The sequence below is a fragment of the Ammodytes marinus genome (assembly GCF_949987685.1).
Source record: "Ammodytes marinus genome assembly, chromosome: 6".
Taxonomy (NCBI): Eukaryota; Metazoa; Chordata; class Actinopteri; order Uranoscopiformes; family Ammodytidae; genus Ammodytes; species Ammodytes marinus.
The window spans coordinates 13,839,931-13,854,303 of NC_137235.1; the positions used below are offsets into that span (position 1 = coordinate 13,839,931).

Genomic DNA, 14,373 nt, shown 5'->3' on the forward strand with positions numbered 1-14,373 from the left:
AAGGTGAGAGTTGCAGCAGAGAAGTTTACTGGGAGTTGTTGTTTTTTTTCAGATATGGGGTGCACCGTACAAACTATAAAAGCTCCATGTCACAAACACACAATCAGATAGGGAAATCAAATCACCTCACATATAGGCCTACATGCCAACCCAATATGTCTGTCATCACAGACAAAGAGAAAGTGTTCATCAGTGTTTAATCATTCATCATACAATATCCATATTTTCCTGCGTCAAATGCAGGAAAAGTTATTTAGCTTTAACTGTTGTGGCTTAGTATGCTAAATATCAAACGCATTGTTAACTTGCATAGCCTACCTGATAATGGGTGAATGTGAGTATAAGAGTATAAATGTTGAAGATATAGCAAAGTGTTACAAGCAGGCTATTTTAAAGGCTATTGCGTTTAATGTCGATGAGAAGTAGGCCTATAGGCTAATAAAGAATATCCTATACCTAGAAACAAGGGAAATAGGGAAATAGGCTGAGCTTTTGAGGGAAATAGGCTGAGCCTAATCAAAGTTGCATTTGTGTGTATCGCCATGTTGTCTAAATAGCCTAACAATAGGCAATACCCCAAAGTGTTAAGGAGCCCTAACTTATAGCTATACTACAATAAAGCCTACTGTATTGAAGTATAATGGGTAGGCTACAGCCTGTTACCTGACTGTAAATGTAAATATTGCTACTTTGAATTGAGGCATATATAGCCTACAGGTTATAGCATATTAAATGATATGCTATAGGCTAATAAGCATCCAATTAAATGGTGTGAAATTGCAAAACAGGGACCATTTCCCGAACATATTATTATGTTATTGATTTTTGCGGGGCTGCCTGCCCATAAGCCCACGTAAATAGGAGTATCATTGATCCGCGTCGTTTTTCCTTTCTCGGATCTCACTCTGGTCTCGTCCCACGGCTGGACGAGGAGGCTTAGCCCTACTGAACGTCTCCCCGGCTGATGATGGTAGAAGCAATAGAGATTTCTTATCAACCAGCCGCCTTCAATCAGATCATAGAGACCTAACATGAATGTGTATTTTCTTGCCATTGTAACAGCCGCGCTTTTGGCTGCGGAAAGCGGCTTGTGCTTTTCCAGCAGCGTCCCTTCATTCATCCTGCCGTTCACTGACTGTGTGCAGAGCCGCGGGAGAGACGGTTTCTACAGCGGAGCGATAGACGTCACCGAGTCCGGCACCCGGTGCATGAACTGGACCGATGCGTCCGGCTTCAAGGAGCGCTACCCGGGGAAAGGAATAGGAGAGCACAATCACTGTCGCAACCCGGACGGCAGGATCCGACCCTGGTGCTTTTTCAGAAACTACAAGGGCAGAGTGGACTGGGGGTACTGCGACTGTAAACAAGGTAAACACGCAGGCATATAGACGCAAAGCGGTATGGCTACTGTATTTTTGGGATACCTGCAGCTTCAGTGTTGCCTAAACATATGACGAAAACAGCATTAAATAGACGCTGAAATCCCAAAATAAACGGAATAATAGCATAATTTAAAAGAGAATGTAGGCTACATTAAAGTCATGGACCATTGCAAATTATCAAATTAGATAGACCTATAATTATTTTTTATTTGGGCTGAGCGGAGAAATGTGCAGTGGTTTTTGCGGTGCTGTGGAACTGTTTTTTTTTTGCTCCAGTTGTTTTTTAACTCCAGTTGTTTTTTAACTCGGGAAGCACATGATTAAGTAGTTAAAAAGGACACACCTTTAGTGTCCCAGATGGGAGCATAATAGTTTATGCAAATGGCAAGTCTATGCACATTGGTGCCATAATGAGTGCACAGGTATGTGCTTATATGGTGCAATAACAGTAACACCGTCCAGGGCATCAACAGTGTAAGACTGTAAAGTGAATGATAGGTCAATACAATCCCTTTCCTCACACTAAAGTAGTTAGACATTGGAACATTATATCAATCATATCAATACTCCGTCTTCAGCATAGTGTTGCTGACATGAAAACTGATTACAAAGTGGGTGCCTGCATCATCTCCGGATAGATGAAAGGTATAGGAGAGAGAGTGGCGAAAGGAATGGAGTGTGTGATTTCCATCTGGCACAAGACGAGCAGCTTGTGGTATTTTTAGTCTTGGAAAGTGTTGGCACAGTATACTTCAGTAATTGATACATGGAATTATACATTGATCAACTTTTTAAAGAAATTTGGTCAATTACAAACCTTTCAGAGGTGTCCTCAAATGATCAGGGCAGCCACACACTTGTGTTATCTCTAATTTAATTTCAAATATGCTGATAAAGGTAAGAAGCAAGCCCTCACCTGTCCATGTGCATGTGATCATGCACACTTACATTTTTGGTTGCCATAATAATTCCCTCCAAAAATGTCAAATAGGTACACACAAAACAATGAGGTTACTCCAACAATGAACAACATGCACCTCCACATATTGTCAAAGTCAAAGTATACTTTATTATCCCAGAGTTGAGAAATTTGTGTGGTCAAAAGTGCAGCACATTTAGGACATATAGGCATACAAGTGGGCACGCCACACACACAACAACAACAACAACAACAACAACAACAACAACAACATTTAAGAATAAATAGTTCAGTTCATCAGTGAATCAGTAGCAGGCACAATGTTTTTTCACATTTATAAAACCATTTACAGCCTTTCTTCCCTTTCTTACTTCTTTTCTACTTGTTCTCCTTAAAATAATCTTTTGCACCCTTTTCATTTACATTAAACTTGTTTATACATTTTGACATGGCGTGACACATATTTGATCTCTTTTGTATAATTTTATATCCCCCCATTTCTTATACATCTACTCTTTCCAGGCTCTGTGCGTCTGCAAGGGGGCCGCTCCAAGCTAGATGGCAGGGTGGAAGTCTACCTGGGAGGAGTGTGGGGCTCTGTCTGTAGCGATGACTGGGGGGACGAGGACGCTGCCGTGGTTTGCAGACAGCTGGGCAAGGGGTGAGAGAGCATGCATTCACATGCATTCACATGCACACTTGCGTTCAGACATGCACTGTTTACGTGCTCTGCTCTCTGTCTGCTTCTCTCGGTCTCATACGTATCCTGACACAGGTGCAAGTAGACTTACCATCTGCCATAAAAATTCACAATGTGAAGCTGCCCTCAGCGGTCTCACAGATGGTACGAGCGTGATGGAAATTTAGTGGGAGCGCTAGAGAATTTCACAAATCTTCGCATTGTACATGCACAGAGCCTCGCAGCAGTCTTTGTACTTTTCTTGTGTGACCTTAACATTCCAACCCCCCATTCTCCAGAGGTATATAAATACCTTAAGTGCTCAGCTATTTACCTTGTTACCAACTCTCTCCTTGTCTCTGTCTCTTACACACACACAGACACACACATACACACACACACGCGCGACTGTGTCTTATGGTCTGGCATTATGAGATTCTTTTTGTGCTTGAAGAGACAGTGAATCAAGTTAGACAGATCATACACATTGACAGGGTTCATAAGCCTGGCTGTAGTCAGCTGAGAAAGCGTCAGATTTCCCCAGAGGACAGAGACGTTCTGTACACTCGCTACACATGTTGATACTAACACCAGCGCTGGCACGCATGCCGACATGAACACATGCCTTCTGTGTGTGTGTGCAATGTGCATATTCACACAGGAGTCAATGAATGTCCACAGCGGAAAAGGAAAGAGGGCAAATGTCAGCCATATGTCAGCTGAAATCATTGGTGATGACTTTCCCGGGGGGCAGTTATTGAAAGCAGTTAGGGGGTGGTAAACTGTTAACCCCAGTGGCCCTGGAAAGGAGGATCCAGTTACTTTACTTTTCGCTCCAAGATGGCAGGATTTATCTCAGATGATATGAAAAAAAGAAGTGCCAAGCAACCATAGCATTTCTCCTTGATTTGTTTTTAAATGTCTTCATCAAAACATCTTATCAAAGGAGATCCGGTATAGTATAGTTTAAAGCACAAATGAGTAAAAGTGGCTTGCTTGTTTGCCTATCGATCCCTTTGCAGGATTTCAGGTCATGCTCGTGCAGTTCCCCTGTTCAGTCCAGGCTTGGCCAAGCTTCATTGGAGAGCGGTCCATTGCCAAGGAGAGGAGCCAGACCTGCTCCAGTGTCCTAAGACTACCTGGAATGGAGGAGAGTGTTCTCTGGCTGCAGCCATCACTTGCACACAGCAGCAGCAGCATCAGCAGCAGCAGCATGGTAGACACATGGGGCATTGTAGGCCTTCTAAAGCTTGGACAGAGGTTGCATGAATATACAGGTGCATCCAAAACAGCTAGAATATCATGGAAAAGTCATTTCAAATAGAAACTTTGATATATATTCTACATGAATTACACTAAGTTAAATTTGTCCGGACTTTAAATAACAAATAAATAAAACAGAAATGTCAACCTTCTGAAAAGTATGTTTATTTTAGATACATTTCACTGTGGGTAATCAATCTATAATAGTCAGTATGTCAGTTTCACTTTTTTAATTAAACCACAGAAAAAGTGGCGCTCCCGATAAGGCTGGTGGGAGGTGGATCAGGGTCAGAGGGCACAGTGGAGGTCTTCCATGCAGGGCAGTGGGGTTCCATATGTGACGACCAATGGGACGACAGCGATGCAGAGGTGGTGTGTCGACAATTGGGGCTAAGGTGAACGGACACACACACACAAACACACACACATTCACACATACACACACACACTCACACACACACACACACACACACACACACACACACACACACACACACACACACACACACACACACACACACACACACACACACACACACACACACACACACACACACACACACACACACACACACACACACAAACACACACATAAACACCCACATAAACACCCACACACAAATATTAAAGTTCATATTCACATTCATTTCCAACCAATAATCAGCAACGAGCTACAGAACACTGTGAGTAAGTGAGAAAGTGAGGAGAACAGACAATTCAGTGACAGACAGATAGAGTAGGAAGCTGGGATGAGTTTTTGTGGGTGTCCAGCCGTCTGTCTTTCCCTCTGTCTCCAAAAGTATGAGAAGTATTCTTTCCATTCGGACTCACACAGAGAAAGGAGCAAGCAGTAAAGAACATCTGGGGTCAGATAATGAATCAGGCCCATTGTTCCTGTATGAATTCTAGTGCCGAGAGATATGCATATTTAGCAACACTACACTCTCAGTGTTCGTGTGTGTGCGTTTTTTATGGGTATGCCACCGTGGTGTTGGTGTTGCAATGTTTGTGAATGCGCGGGGTACGTGCGTGGCAAAGCAATTTATCCAAATTTGAATTCGTAATGCAATATGGTTTATTCTACTCAATTTCCAGATTAAACAAAATACAGCATCCTGCACCCTGTGCCTCTTAAGTCAGGGCCAGACAGTACATCTGTTAGTAATTGCAATAGTGTAACCGCAAACCAAAGCCTCTGTTCTTCTTTTGTTTGCAGCGGTGTGGCCAGGGCGTGGGGCCAGGCACGTTTTGGCAAGGCTTCAGGTCGTGTGTGGCTCGACGAGGTCCGTTGCACAGGCAATGAGCTCACTCTGGAGCAGTGTCCCAAAAGTGCCTGGGGGGAACACAACTGTCTGCACTCTGAAGATGCAGGAGTGTCCTGCCACCCTCTTACAGGTAGAACAACACCCGGCCTCATTGTTAGCCATCCATAACATTGTATCCTCATTATCAAGTGCATTTCCCAACTCTCTGTCGGCTTGTCTTTCGTTCTTTCTTTCTCTTTCTCTTCAGATGGAAATGTGAGGTTGGTAGGGGGTGCAGGCAGCCACGAGGGACGTTTAGAGGTCTTCTATCGTGGTCAGTGGGGGACAGTGTGTGATGACGGATGGACGGACTCTAACACACAAGTGGTGTGCCGACAACTTGGTTACAGGTGAAGTGAAGTATCCGTGCCTCCAGGCAGGCACACTCACTGTCATTACTTTCTAATGGAGATGCGTCATTAGAGTGCGAGTGTCATTTTGATAGAATATGCAATGCAGTGCTTTTCATAGAATTTTTTATGTTTTATCCTATGTATTTATATCATTGTATCTTGTAATCCTTTTTATAGCGTGTTTAGTTTTGTAGTATTTATTCTACTTTCCTGCCCAGGGCCTACAGTTGAAGCGGAAAAATAGCAATTAGCTAAAACCTTGTACAATGCATCTCTCCTTGTTATAAACAAGGTTAATGTTTCTTTTGTACATTGTCCCTGTTCAAACAAAGTTACATTACATTACATTACTTTATAATGATTCTAAAAACCTCTGTTTGTGTGTGTACGTGTCTACTCTGCAGATTAGGTGAGACTCTCCTTTCTGAAGGACCTGACATCACCTCGGTCCGGCGCTTCGGCGTGGGGCCCGGTCCCATTCTTTTGGATGATGTGAGCTGCACAGGGAAAGAGGCAAGCCTATTACTATGCAAAAGGAGGGAGTGGCTCCGTCATGACTGCACACACAATGAAGATGTCAACATCGCATGCAGCCCTGAGCGCATCGGAGAGAGTCTTCCATCCAGTAAGACAGAATCTTTTCAAATTATAATACCAGGCGGTTTCGGTTGTGAATCTGGTATTTGCCCTCATAAAAAACAATGGTATTTTCTCAAAAATTCCATCCTCTTTTTGGAGCTGGTCATTTTACTTTATGATTTTGAGTCACTCATCTCTTTTGTTTGTTTGAGTCCATATTAGCTATTTTCAACAATGCACATGGCAGTTTAAACAGCGAATACATTATTTGGTATTGCTTTTGTTGTTTCTCTCTGGTCTCTCTTTCGTATTGTCATTGCTGAATATATATCATCCAGGTTATGAGGGTTCTCAACCTGTTGTATTTTCTGTTCAAAATGTTAAGTGTATAATGTCCATTCATAAGAAGATCTCAATCAGTATAATTATTCCAGATATCTCTCATAGTAGAATATCTCGTCTTGTTTTACTGTTCTCCAATAGCATGTCATATATAGCCAACAGTATGACTCACTCTTGTAAAAATTACAAGATTTGTTGAGCTTAACTTCAACGGATATCCTGTGGTTTTTCCTTTTTAGTGGTTCCTAAGTGGGAACAAAAAAAATATCAGGATGTTCTATCTTCTTCTTTTTAAATTTTATTTTTCATAGTTTAAAAAAAACTTTTAAATGCACACTATTCTAGAAACACTGTTTTACTGAAATTACTTCTCTACTTTAACTGCTAATCTGACTTCATATTCTAGTTCCCTTTGGGGCGGTTTAGGGTCAGATTTAAAATAAGATATTTTAATGTTATTATCGATAATAACGTTAGCTTCAAAGGACGACCGCAGAAACCCAAGTCCGCACTCAGAGCCCACATATTGTAGGTTATAGGCAATAAAGAACAGGAAACCACATGATGAAAGTCTCTGTGCAATTTCCTTTCACTTCATTAAAGCCAGGTAATGAAAGGGCAAGCTGATCTGGAATCTGTTTTTAAGATCTCTGCCAAACTCAACCTGCAGTCAATTGGATCTCATCTTACCTGAAAGATTAAAGCCGTCATCTTACAACAGACTGATGGGGGAGGATGTAAATTGTGGCTGATCCTAATAGGCACAGCTGTTATAGCTTTTCCTGCCTTAATAAGTGGGCCGCTTGTAAAGTCATCATCATTAAATGGACCTGCTGCAAACCTGTACTTAAATATAAGTTTTCCTTATGCCACATTCCCCCCACTGTTCCTAACTCACTATACGTCTGACATGTTTTCCCAACCATCACATATCACAAATTCACTGTTACTGCAAAACTGCCATTTTGACCTCCTAATAAGAAAGGCAGAAGGTTTCAGTGGAGTTACTACTTGCTGAAAGCGGGAGTGGAGGGTTGAATAGTAGCTCCATTAGTCACGCTTTTATGTTCTATAGCCTCCAGACACCAACAAAGATGTGTAGAGATAAAGCTGGGTGGAATCCGTAGAGGCTCGGATTTCACCTCATACTGCCTATAACTGTCCACTTCTTTGCCATCTGTCTTGATGTTGAACCTAAGAGGTACGAGTCAGATAAGTCTGATGAATGTCACATAAAGGATACATCACGATTTGTAAGGCCCAAGAGAGGATAAAATAGGGTTTAGGTAGCTTATGTTGTTTGGCAAGAAACTGAGGGACTCTCTCACCCCACAAACATGGTGTTTATGTGTGTATGTGAATCCCTCAATCCTCCAAAACATGCCACAGGGCAGGCTGATTGGTTTATGTTGTTTTTGGAAAAGAAGAAAAAGCAGATAAGCCAGGACGTGCTTTGAACTCTCTCTCTCTCACTCTGTTGTGTGAGAGGCCATCACATTAGGGGTTGTGTAACAGCAACAATATAACGTGTGTGTGTTTGTATATGTGTGTGTGTGTGTGTGTGTGTGTGTGTGTGTGTGTGTGTGTGTGTGTGTGTGTGTGTGTGTGTGTGTGTGTGTGTGTGTGTGTGTGTGTGTGTGTGTGTGTGTGTGTGTGTGTGCTGATAGAGGGGAAAACAGTTTGTGTATCTAAGCGAGAGGACATTGGATGAGCATTTCCTCAGGATCTAACACAAACTAAGAAGGAAGCATTCCCAAAATTAAGCCCCACTCCCACCCCCACACACCACACACAAACCTTGATCCCTATCCTTCCCACAATTATTTATTTTCTTTTATATTATTAGGCTATTATTACCAGGTTTTAAAGACATAAACATCACCTACGACAGCAATACACAACATTTAAAAAAAAACAACAACAAAAAACATAAGATCACACACACACACACACACAACCAGAAGGAGAGTCACTGCTAGCAAAACAAAACTTGTCTTAGCCATATGTCTAAAGCTCATGCCAGCACACCATCCACTGCATCCAAGACTTGATTTGGACATAACAACTTTGAAAATGCAGCGTCAGTACATAGAAAAAGAAAATAACCTAGTCTACATAGGGATGGAGTCAAAGTCAGAGTCCTTTTGTAATCTTCTGAAAAAAAAGCAAAAATGATTAGGACAGTCCCAAAACATATGCAACAGTGTCCCTTGATCAGATTTACATTGATCACAAAGTGGTGATACAGCGGGTTAGAATTTATGTAGTCTTGGAATAATGGAAGCGGTGAATAACTTTAAACTGGATTAGCCTGTGTCCGCTTTTAATTGAACAACTATGGATGCGGGAAAATCCAGTCATTCAGATTGTATCAGTCAACCCAGTATTCAGTTCTCTTTCCAAGGTTCTCCTGATACCACTGGCAGGTGCAGAATCAGTAGAGAGAAATTGAACACATTTGATGATGAATTTCTTAGTATGTGGTTGAAGAGAAAGCAATTCCAGTAACATGCAGTAGTCACCAGTAGTCTCCAAAACCGGAATATTTCCCCTCACACAATGTCTATTCTGCATGTAACGAAAAAAAAAACAGAGTGAAGTCAATTGTACGGTAGCCCACACTCTAAATAAAAGTCCTTTATATGTTTCAACCCGTTTGCATGTCAGAGTGGTAAAAGTCTTGTCGAGCAACCCTGGGGTTAAGGCATAGTTATGGCAAACTGGTGTACATAAGGACATTTTGGGGACTTTGTAAAGGTTTTTAATTCTTTATTAGAGAGCGATTTCAGGCTAAACTGATTACTGCTGAAGTCGTTGCAGTATTTTACTATTAACTTTTTCACCTGACACCTTAAAGAGTGTAAACTGATCCTGAAAATGTCTTCACATGGAATATACATTGGCATTTAATGTGAGTCTGTGTGTGTGTGTGTGTGTGTGTGTGTGTGTGTGTGTGTGTGTGTGTGTGTGTGTGTGTGTGTGTGTGTGTGTGTGTGTGTGTGTGTGTGTGCGTGTCTGGGCAACTGTGTGCCGGCCGGCAAACGATGATGGATCGCTTGAACCTAAAGAGCTGACTGATCTGATTAGCAGTGTGATTGAATACCGTTGGAGGGAGAAAGAACAAGAGAGAGGGAGCGTGTGAAATACAGCGAGGCAATGACAATACATTTTTTCATAGTGATAGTGTTCATGTAACTTCCTTTGCAGGGTACATGAGAGCACATGCCCTCGTTCGCTAGACATGTTAACCTGTAAATCAGGTTTGTAAGGGAATGTGTGTGTGTGTCTCTTATCTTTGAGTGTTTCTAGACTCTAAAGGGTTTGGGGGTAACTTCAGAGAACCAATATTTAAATCAATGCCCTCAGGTTAGGTATGTGCATTTGACTTACATTGTGTTTGTGTGTGTGTGAATGTGTGTGTCTTTCTCAGGTGTGCTGGTAAGACTTGTTGGAGGTGAGAGCCCAAGGGAAGGCCGGGTGGAGCTCTATCTGGCTGGACAATGGGGGACGGTGTGTGACGACGGATGGACTGATCATGATGCTGAGGTGGTGTGTCGACAGTTGGGATACAGGTGTGTGTGTGTGTACCCGCATTTGTGTTGGAATATGCTTTTAAAACCCCTTGTGTTTCTGGGCAATATGACAAAGACTACTGTATAACTATGCCGTGTAAGAACTACAAGAGAGAACAATGTTTTTTCTTGCCATATGAGCAGACAAAGCTATTGTAAGTAGCTAATTCCCCACCGCTGATGTAGTGTCTAGGAAGGTTTCGGATAAAACAAATCCTTCTTGGCTGCATTTACATTTGGCTTTTGGTGAATTTTTAATATGTGGGAGCAAAAGCTCAGTTGTGAACTGTGGCATTGCAATCTGATAACTCTATACATTATGCTCACTTAAGCGAATCCAGACTACCTATACTTTGTTTTTGCAAAATCCATCACCGCTCCTGAGACTTGGCATCCGTCTCACAATCGCTCCCACTTTTCTGTGTCTGTCTTTCATCCTTCCATCGCTCAACCCTCTCTCTGTTTTTAGTTTGCACCTCATCAAGCACGTGTGGTGTTCCATGCTAATCTGAGATAGAAAAAAGCAAAGGCAGTGTGCTTTGAAAACATTTAAAATTATTATGTTATTGATTTATCAACAAAAGAAAATTGTGCACTCATGTTTTCAAGCACTTTCTTTTCAGCCTCTGGTGTGCCGCCAGCTGCTTTTATAAAGGGATTTAGCTGTGCCCTTATGCTGGGCCAAGAAAAACATCCAGTTAAAGGGCAGGCCAATTTTGCATATGACACATCCACGGTGACAGATACAGAGAACTACCTCATCTCATCCTCTCTCTGTGTCTCATTATCTGTTCCCTCTGAGACATTGTCCATTTTTTCCCAAAACAATGTCAATGAGATGGCAAGGGAAGAGTTTACTGTGAAAAATACTGTAATTTTCCCTCCCATGATGGGAGTCCCATCACTCCTCGGCAATGGATACTCATCACCTAAGACACCCACTTTCGGGCGAAACATCTGTGTGTAGACGAAAGCCACAGCTGGAGACCACGTGTGAGAGAGGAACAGGGAAAGTGTGTTGAATGCGTGTAAAAGCCATGTTAGGATCATCATTCTGTCTCACACAGGGTGTGGTGAATGGTCATTACGTGCAGAGCAGGTCCCCGAATGTTTAGATGTTGTTCCAGGGCTGCGATAAAAGAAAATCCAGATACACACTTTTAAAGAAAATGATATTCCCAGAGTCACCCAGAGCCACCATACATGATAACTATAGATAAACCTGGATTACACACACACACTCACACACACACACACACACACACACACACACACACACACACACACACACACACACACACACACACACACACACACACACACACACACACACACACACACACACACACAGGGAAATCAAACATAACACTTGATAACATAATTTTGCAACAATATAAAATAAAGCCAATATAGACTGAATGTCCTGAACCATACTTGTAACAATGATTGAAAGCAAACTCAAAAATAAATCATAACAAAAAAGTTAAAATAAAGAACAATATTGAATAACAGATACACAATGGGGGAGCAAGGAATTATAAAGGTTTTATTGGAAGCCTGCCTTTAAAGTCGGTCGCACTGTGAATGCCACGTAACAAGAATGGAACAATTAGAGGTTTTGTCTAGATTGAGGACTTGATTGTATGTGGTCCAAACTGCGATGCCTGTTGCCAGCAGCTTATGATCTATCAAAGTCACTTTGGCTGCATCCTTTCTTCCATATCTACCTTGCAATTGTAAGAACAGTTCCATGGCTTGGACAGAAATACCATTTAAAAAAACGGTTATCCGTACTTGTAAATACAATTTGTGGTAAAACAACAAGAGGTGAAATATGATGTTGGAGCAAGCTTTCCCCTTCTAACTTTTCACATTTAGTATCCCAAAGCAGATAGTGTTGCATTTTTGACTGATGTGTGTGTTACTGCGTGTTGCCACAGAAACACACCGAGCAGGCTTGATGTCTGTGTCTCGGCTTATTTTCCAAGTGAATTGAAGGTTCAACCCTTTGTCATGTTAAGTACGGCTTTAGGGAGCAGTTGGAGACACAGTGCTAGATGTCTCAATCAGAGAGACACCAGATTCCCGTGTGGATGAGTAGGGGATACCAGACCTGCCACCCATCAAATCCCAGGGACGCAACATGAGATCCTCTGATTCAGTTATCTATCAATCTTAATTAAAATCACAGTTTCAGCTTATACAGGCACCAGCCACAGCGTATAGAACTCGCTGTTGAACCGTTTGCTATAATTACAGTCAGGGGTGAGATAGTGATACAAATACTGTTGCTATCAGATTGTCACACTTTGACCTGGTTTGCGTCACAGCCCGAGAATGTCAAAACCATAACGTCTTTGTTATCTTTGCTAACATGACATCACCATATGCTTATACAAACACACGCAGACAGAGACACAGAGCAGATAAGCATTCAACTCTTTTCTTTGTTTAGGATATTATTTAAGGTGATCTGGAAAAGATGCATACAATGTATACGTTGTGTATTATATAATTAATTCGGTCTTCACATTCTAAAATCTCATTAGACTACCACACAAAAAAGAAATTTCAAATTCTGACAGGAGCTGTAGTTGATATGGTGATGATTCGAAATGCTAAAATAAAGTGCAGGGAGTATGTGGTTCAAGTGTTGGACTCCCCCTCTCCTTCGCCACACAGTGGAGTTTAGAATTTTCACTTATTACCCAGCAGGCCCCCCTGAGTACAGTTTTGAATAGTTGTGGTCATTAAATAACGTAATGTGTTTTAGTTGGAAGCCAAGATATGTCTACTACTATGTTCCCAGAGCATCGCTTAACATGATGGAAGATTGAGCCTCCGGGTGCCCTTGCCCATACATTTGGAATATTTTACCCAAGCTATTAAATCATCCAATACAACTGACTTTTTGAAAAAATGCTTTTTTAAACTTACTTATATTCCCTCACTTCTCTTAACAGATGTTTTAGGTTTTTTGTTGATTTTATTTGTGTTTTGTGAATTATCTTCGGTTGCTCTTGAATGAGTTGCTAACCTGGCCTTTTCTGACATGTAATGCTTTTATTCTGAAAGCCTTTGTAACCCCTGTTTTGAAATGTGAATTGTATTTAACCCATACTTTCGTATTTTATGTTTCACTTTATCTTTTTGCCTCGGTATTAAAGTTGCACTATGTAACTGTGGGTGTGTCAGAGAAGTGAACATTTTCTAAGGTCTATTCTCATAACTGAATAAACAAACTTTCCTCACAGGAAAATTTTGAAATTAGAAAGCTTCCTGAAAAGTTACTGTTTCACTGCTGTTGTTTAAAGCAGCAGGCCCAAAGTTTGGTTTACAAACATATTCTATTCTCACGTTTGCTTCCAGGTTGCCCAAAATAATTTAGTTTTGATTTATGATGATAGAATCATTCAATGGTAAGAATTACATGTGGAGAAATAATGTATTGTAGATTAACTGCAAGCTCTGTGAATGTAAATAAAAACCCCTCCTCTGAAACTGTATAGTGCACTTTTAATAACTTTTTAGAATTTTTTTGTTTTGTATCATTTAGACATGGCAATAAAACATTGTTTTGCATTCTTTCCATCCTCCTGCAGCGGGGTGGCAAAGGCCCGCGTGATGGCATATTTCGGGGAAGGGACTGGACCCATCCACGTGGACAATGTGAAGTGCAGCGGCGAGGAGCGTTCGTTGGCCGACTGCATCAAACAAGCACCGGGCACACACAACTGTCGCCATAGTGAGGACGCGGGGGTCATCTGTGACTATGGGGAATCACAGCCCAGCTACAAAGAGGTCAAAGGTCAGTCTTTGTCCGTTTTTGAAATGTTGATCTGAAAAAAACGGAGCTTCTGTCATTTATCTGGAGCATCCGAGCATGCATGAGACCAAGAGTGTTTAACAAACATTTCCAATATGTTATATATACACTGAAAACTAATGAGGAACAAATGACTTAAGGGGGAGTCAGGAGG

At 41.5% G+C, this 14,373-nt stretch overlaps 1 protein-coding gene across 1 annotated transcript in view; it reads left to right on the forward strand.

Moving 5' to 3' along the window:
- Positions 1 to 969: 969 nt before the first annotated feature.
- Positions 970 to 14,373, forward strand: part of prss12 (serine protease 12) — a 22,136-nt gene continuing 8,732 nt past the window's right edge. The window contains exons 1-9 of the mRNA XM_080029650.1: positions 970 to 1,368; positions 2,824 to 2,962; positions 4,003 to 4,196; positions 4,488 to 4,638; positions 5,460 to 5,638; positions 5,756 to 5,897; positions 6,305 to 6,525; positions 10,252 to 10,393; positions 13,996 to 14,201. Of these exons, the coding sequence (XP_079885776.1) occupies positions 1,032 to 1,368; positions 2,824 to 2,962; positions 4,003 to 4,196; positions 4,488 to 4,638; positions 5,460 to 5,638; positions 5,756 to 5,897; positions 6,305 to 6,525; positions 10,252 to 10,393; positions 13,996 to 14,201 (1,711 nt within the window). The 5' untranslated portion in view covers positions 970 to 1,031. The remainder of the gene's footprint in view (positions 1,369 to 2,823; positions 2,963 to 4,002; positions 4,197 to 4,487; positions 4,639 to 5,459; positions 5,639 to 5,755; positions 5,898 to 6,304; positions 6,526 to 10,251; positions 10,394 to 13,995; positions 14,202 to 14,373) is intronic.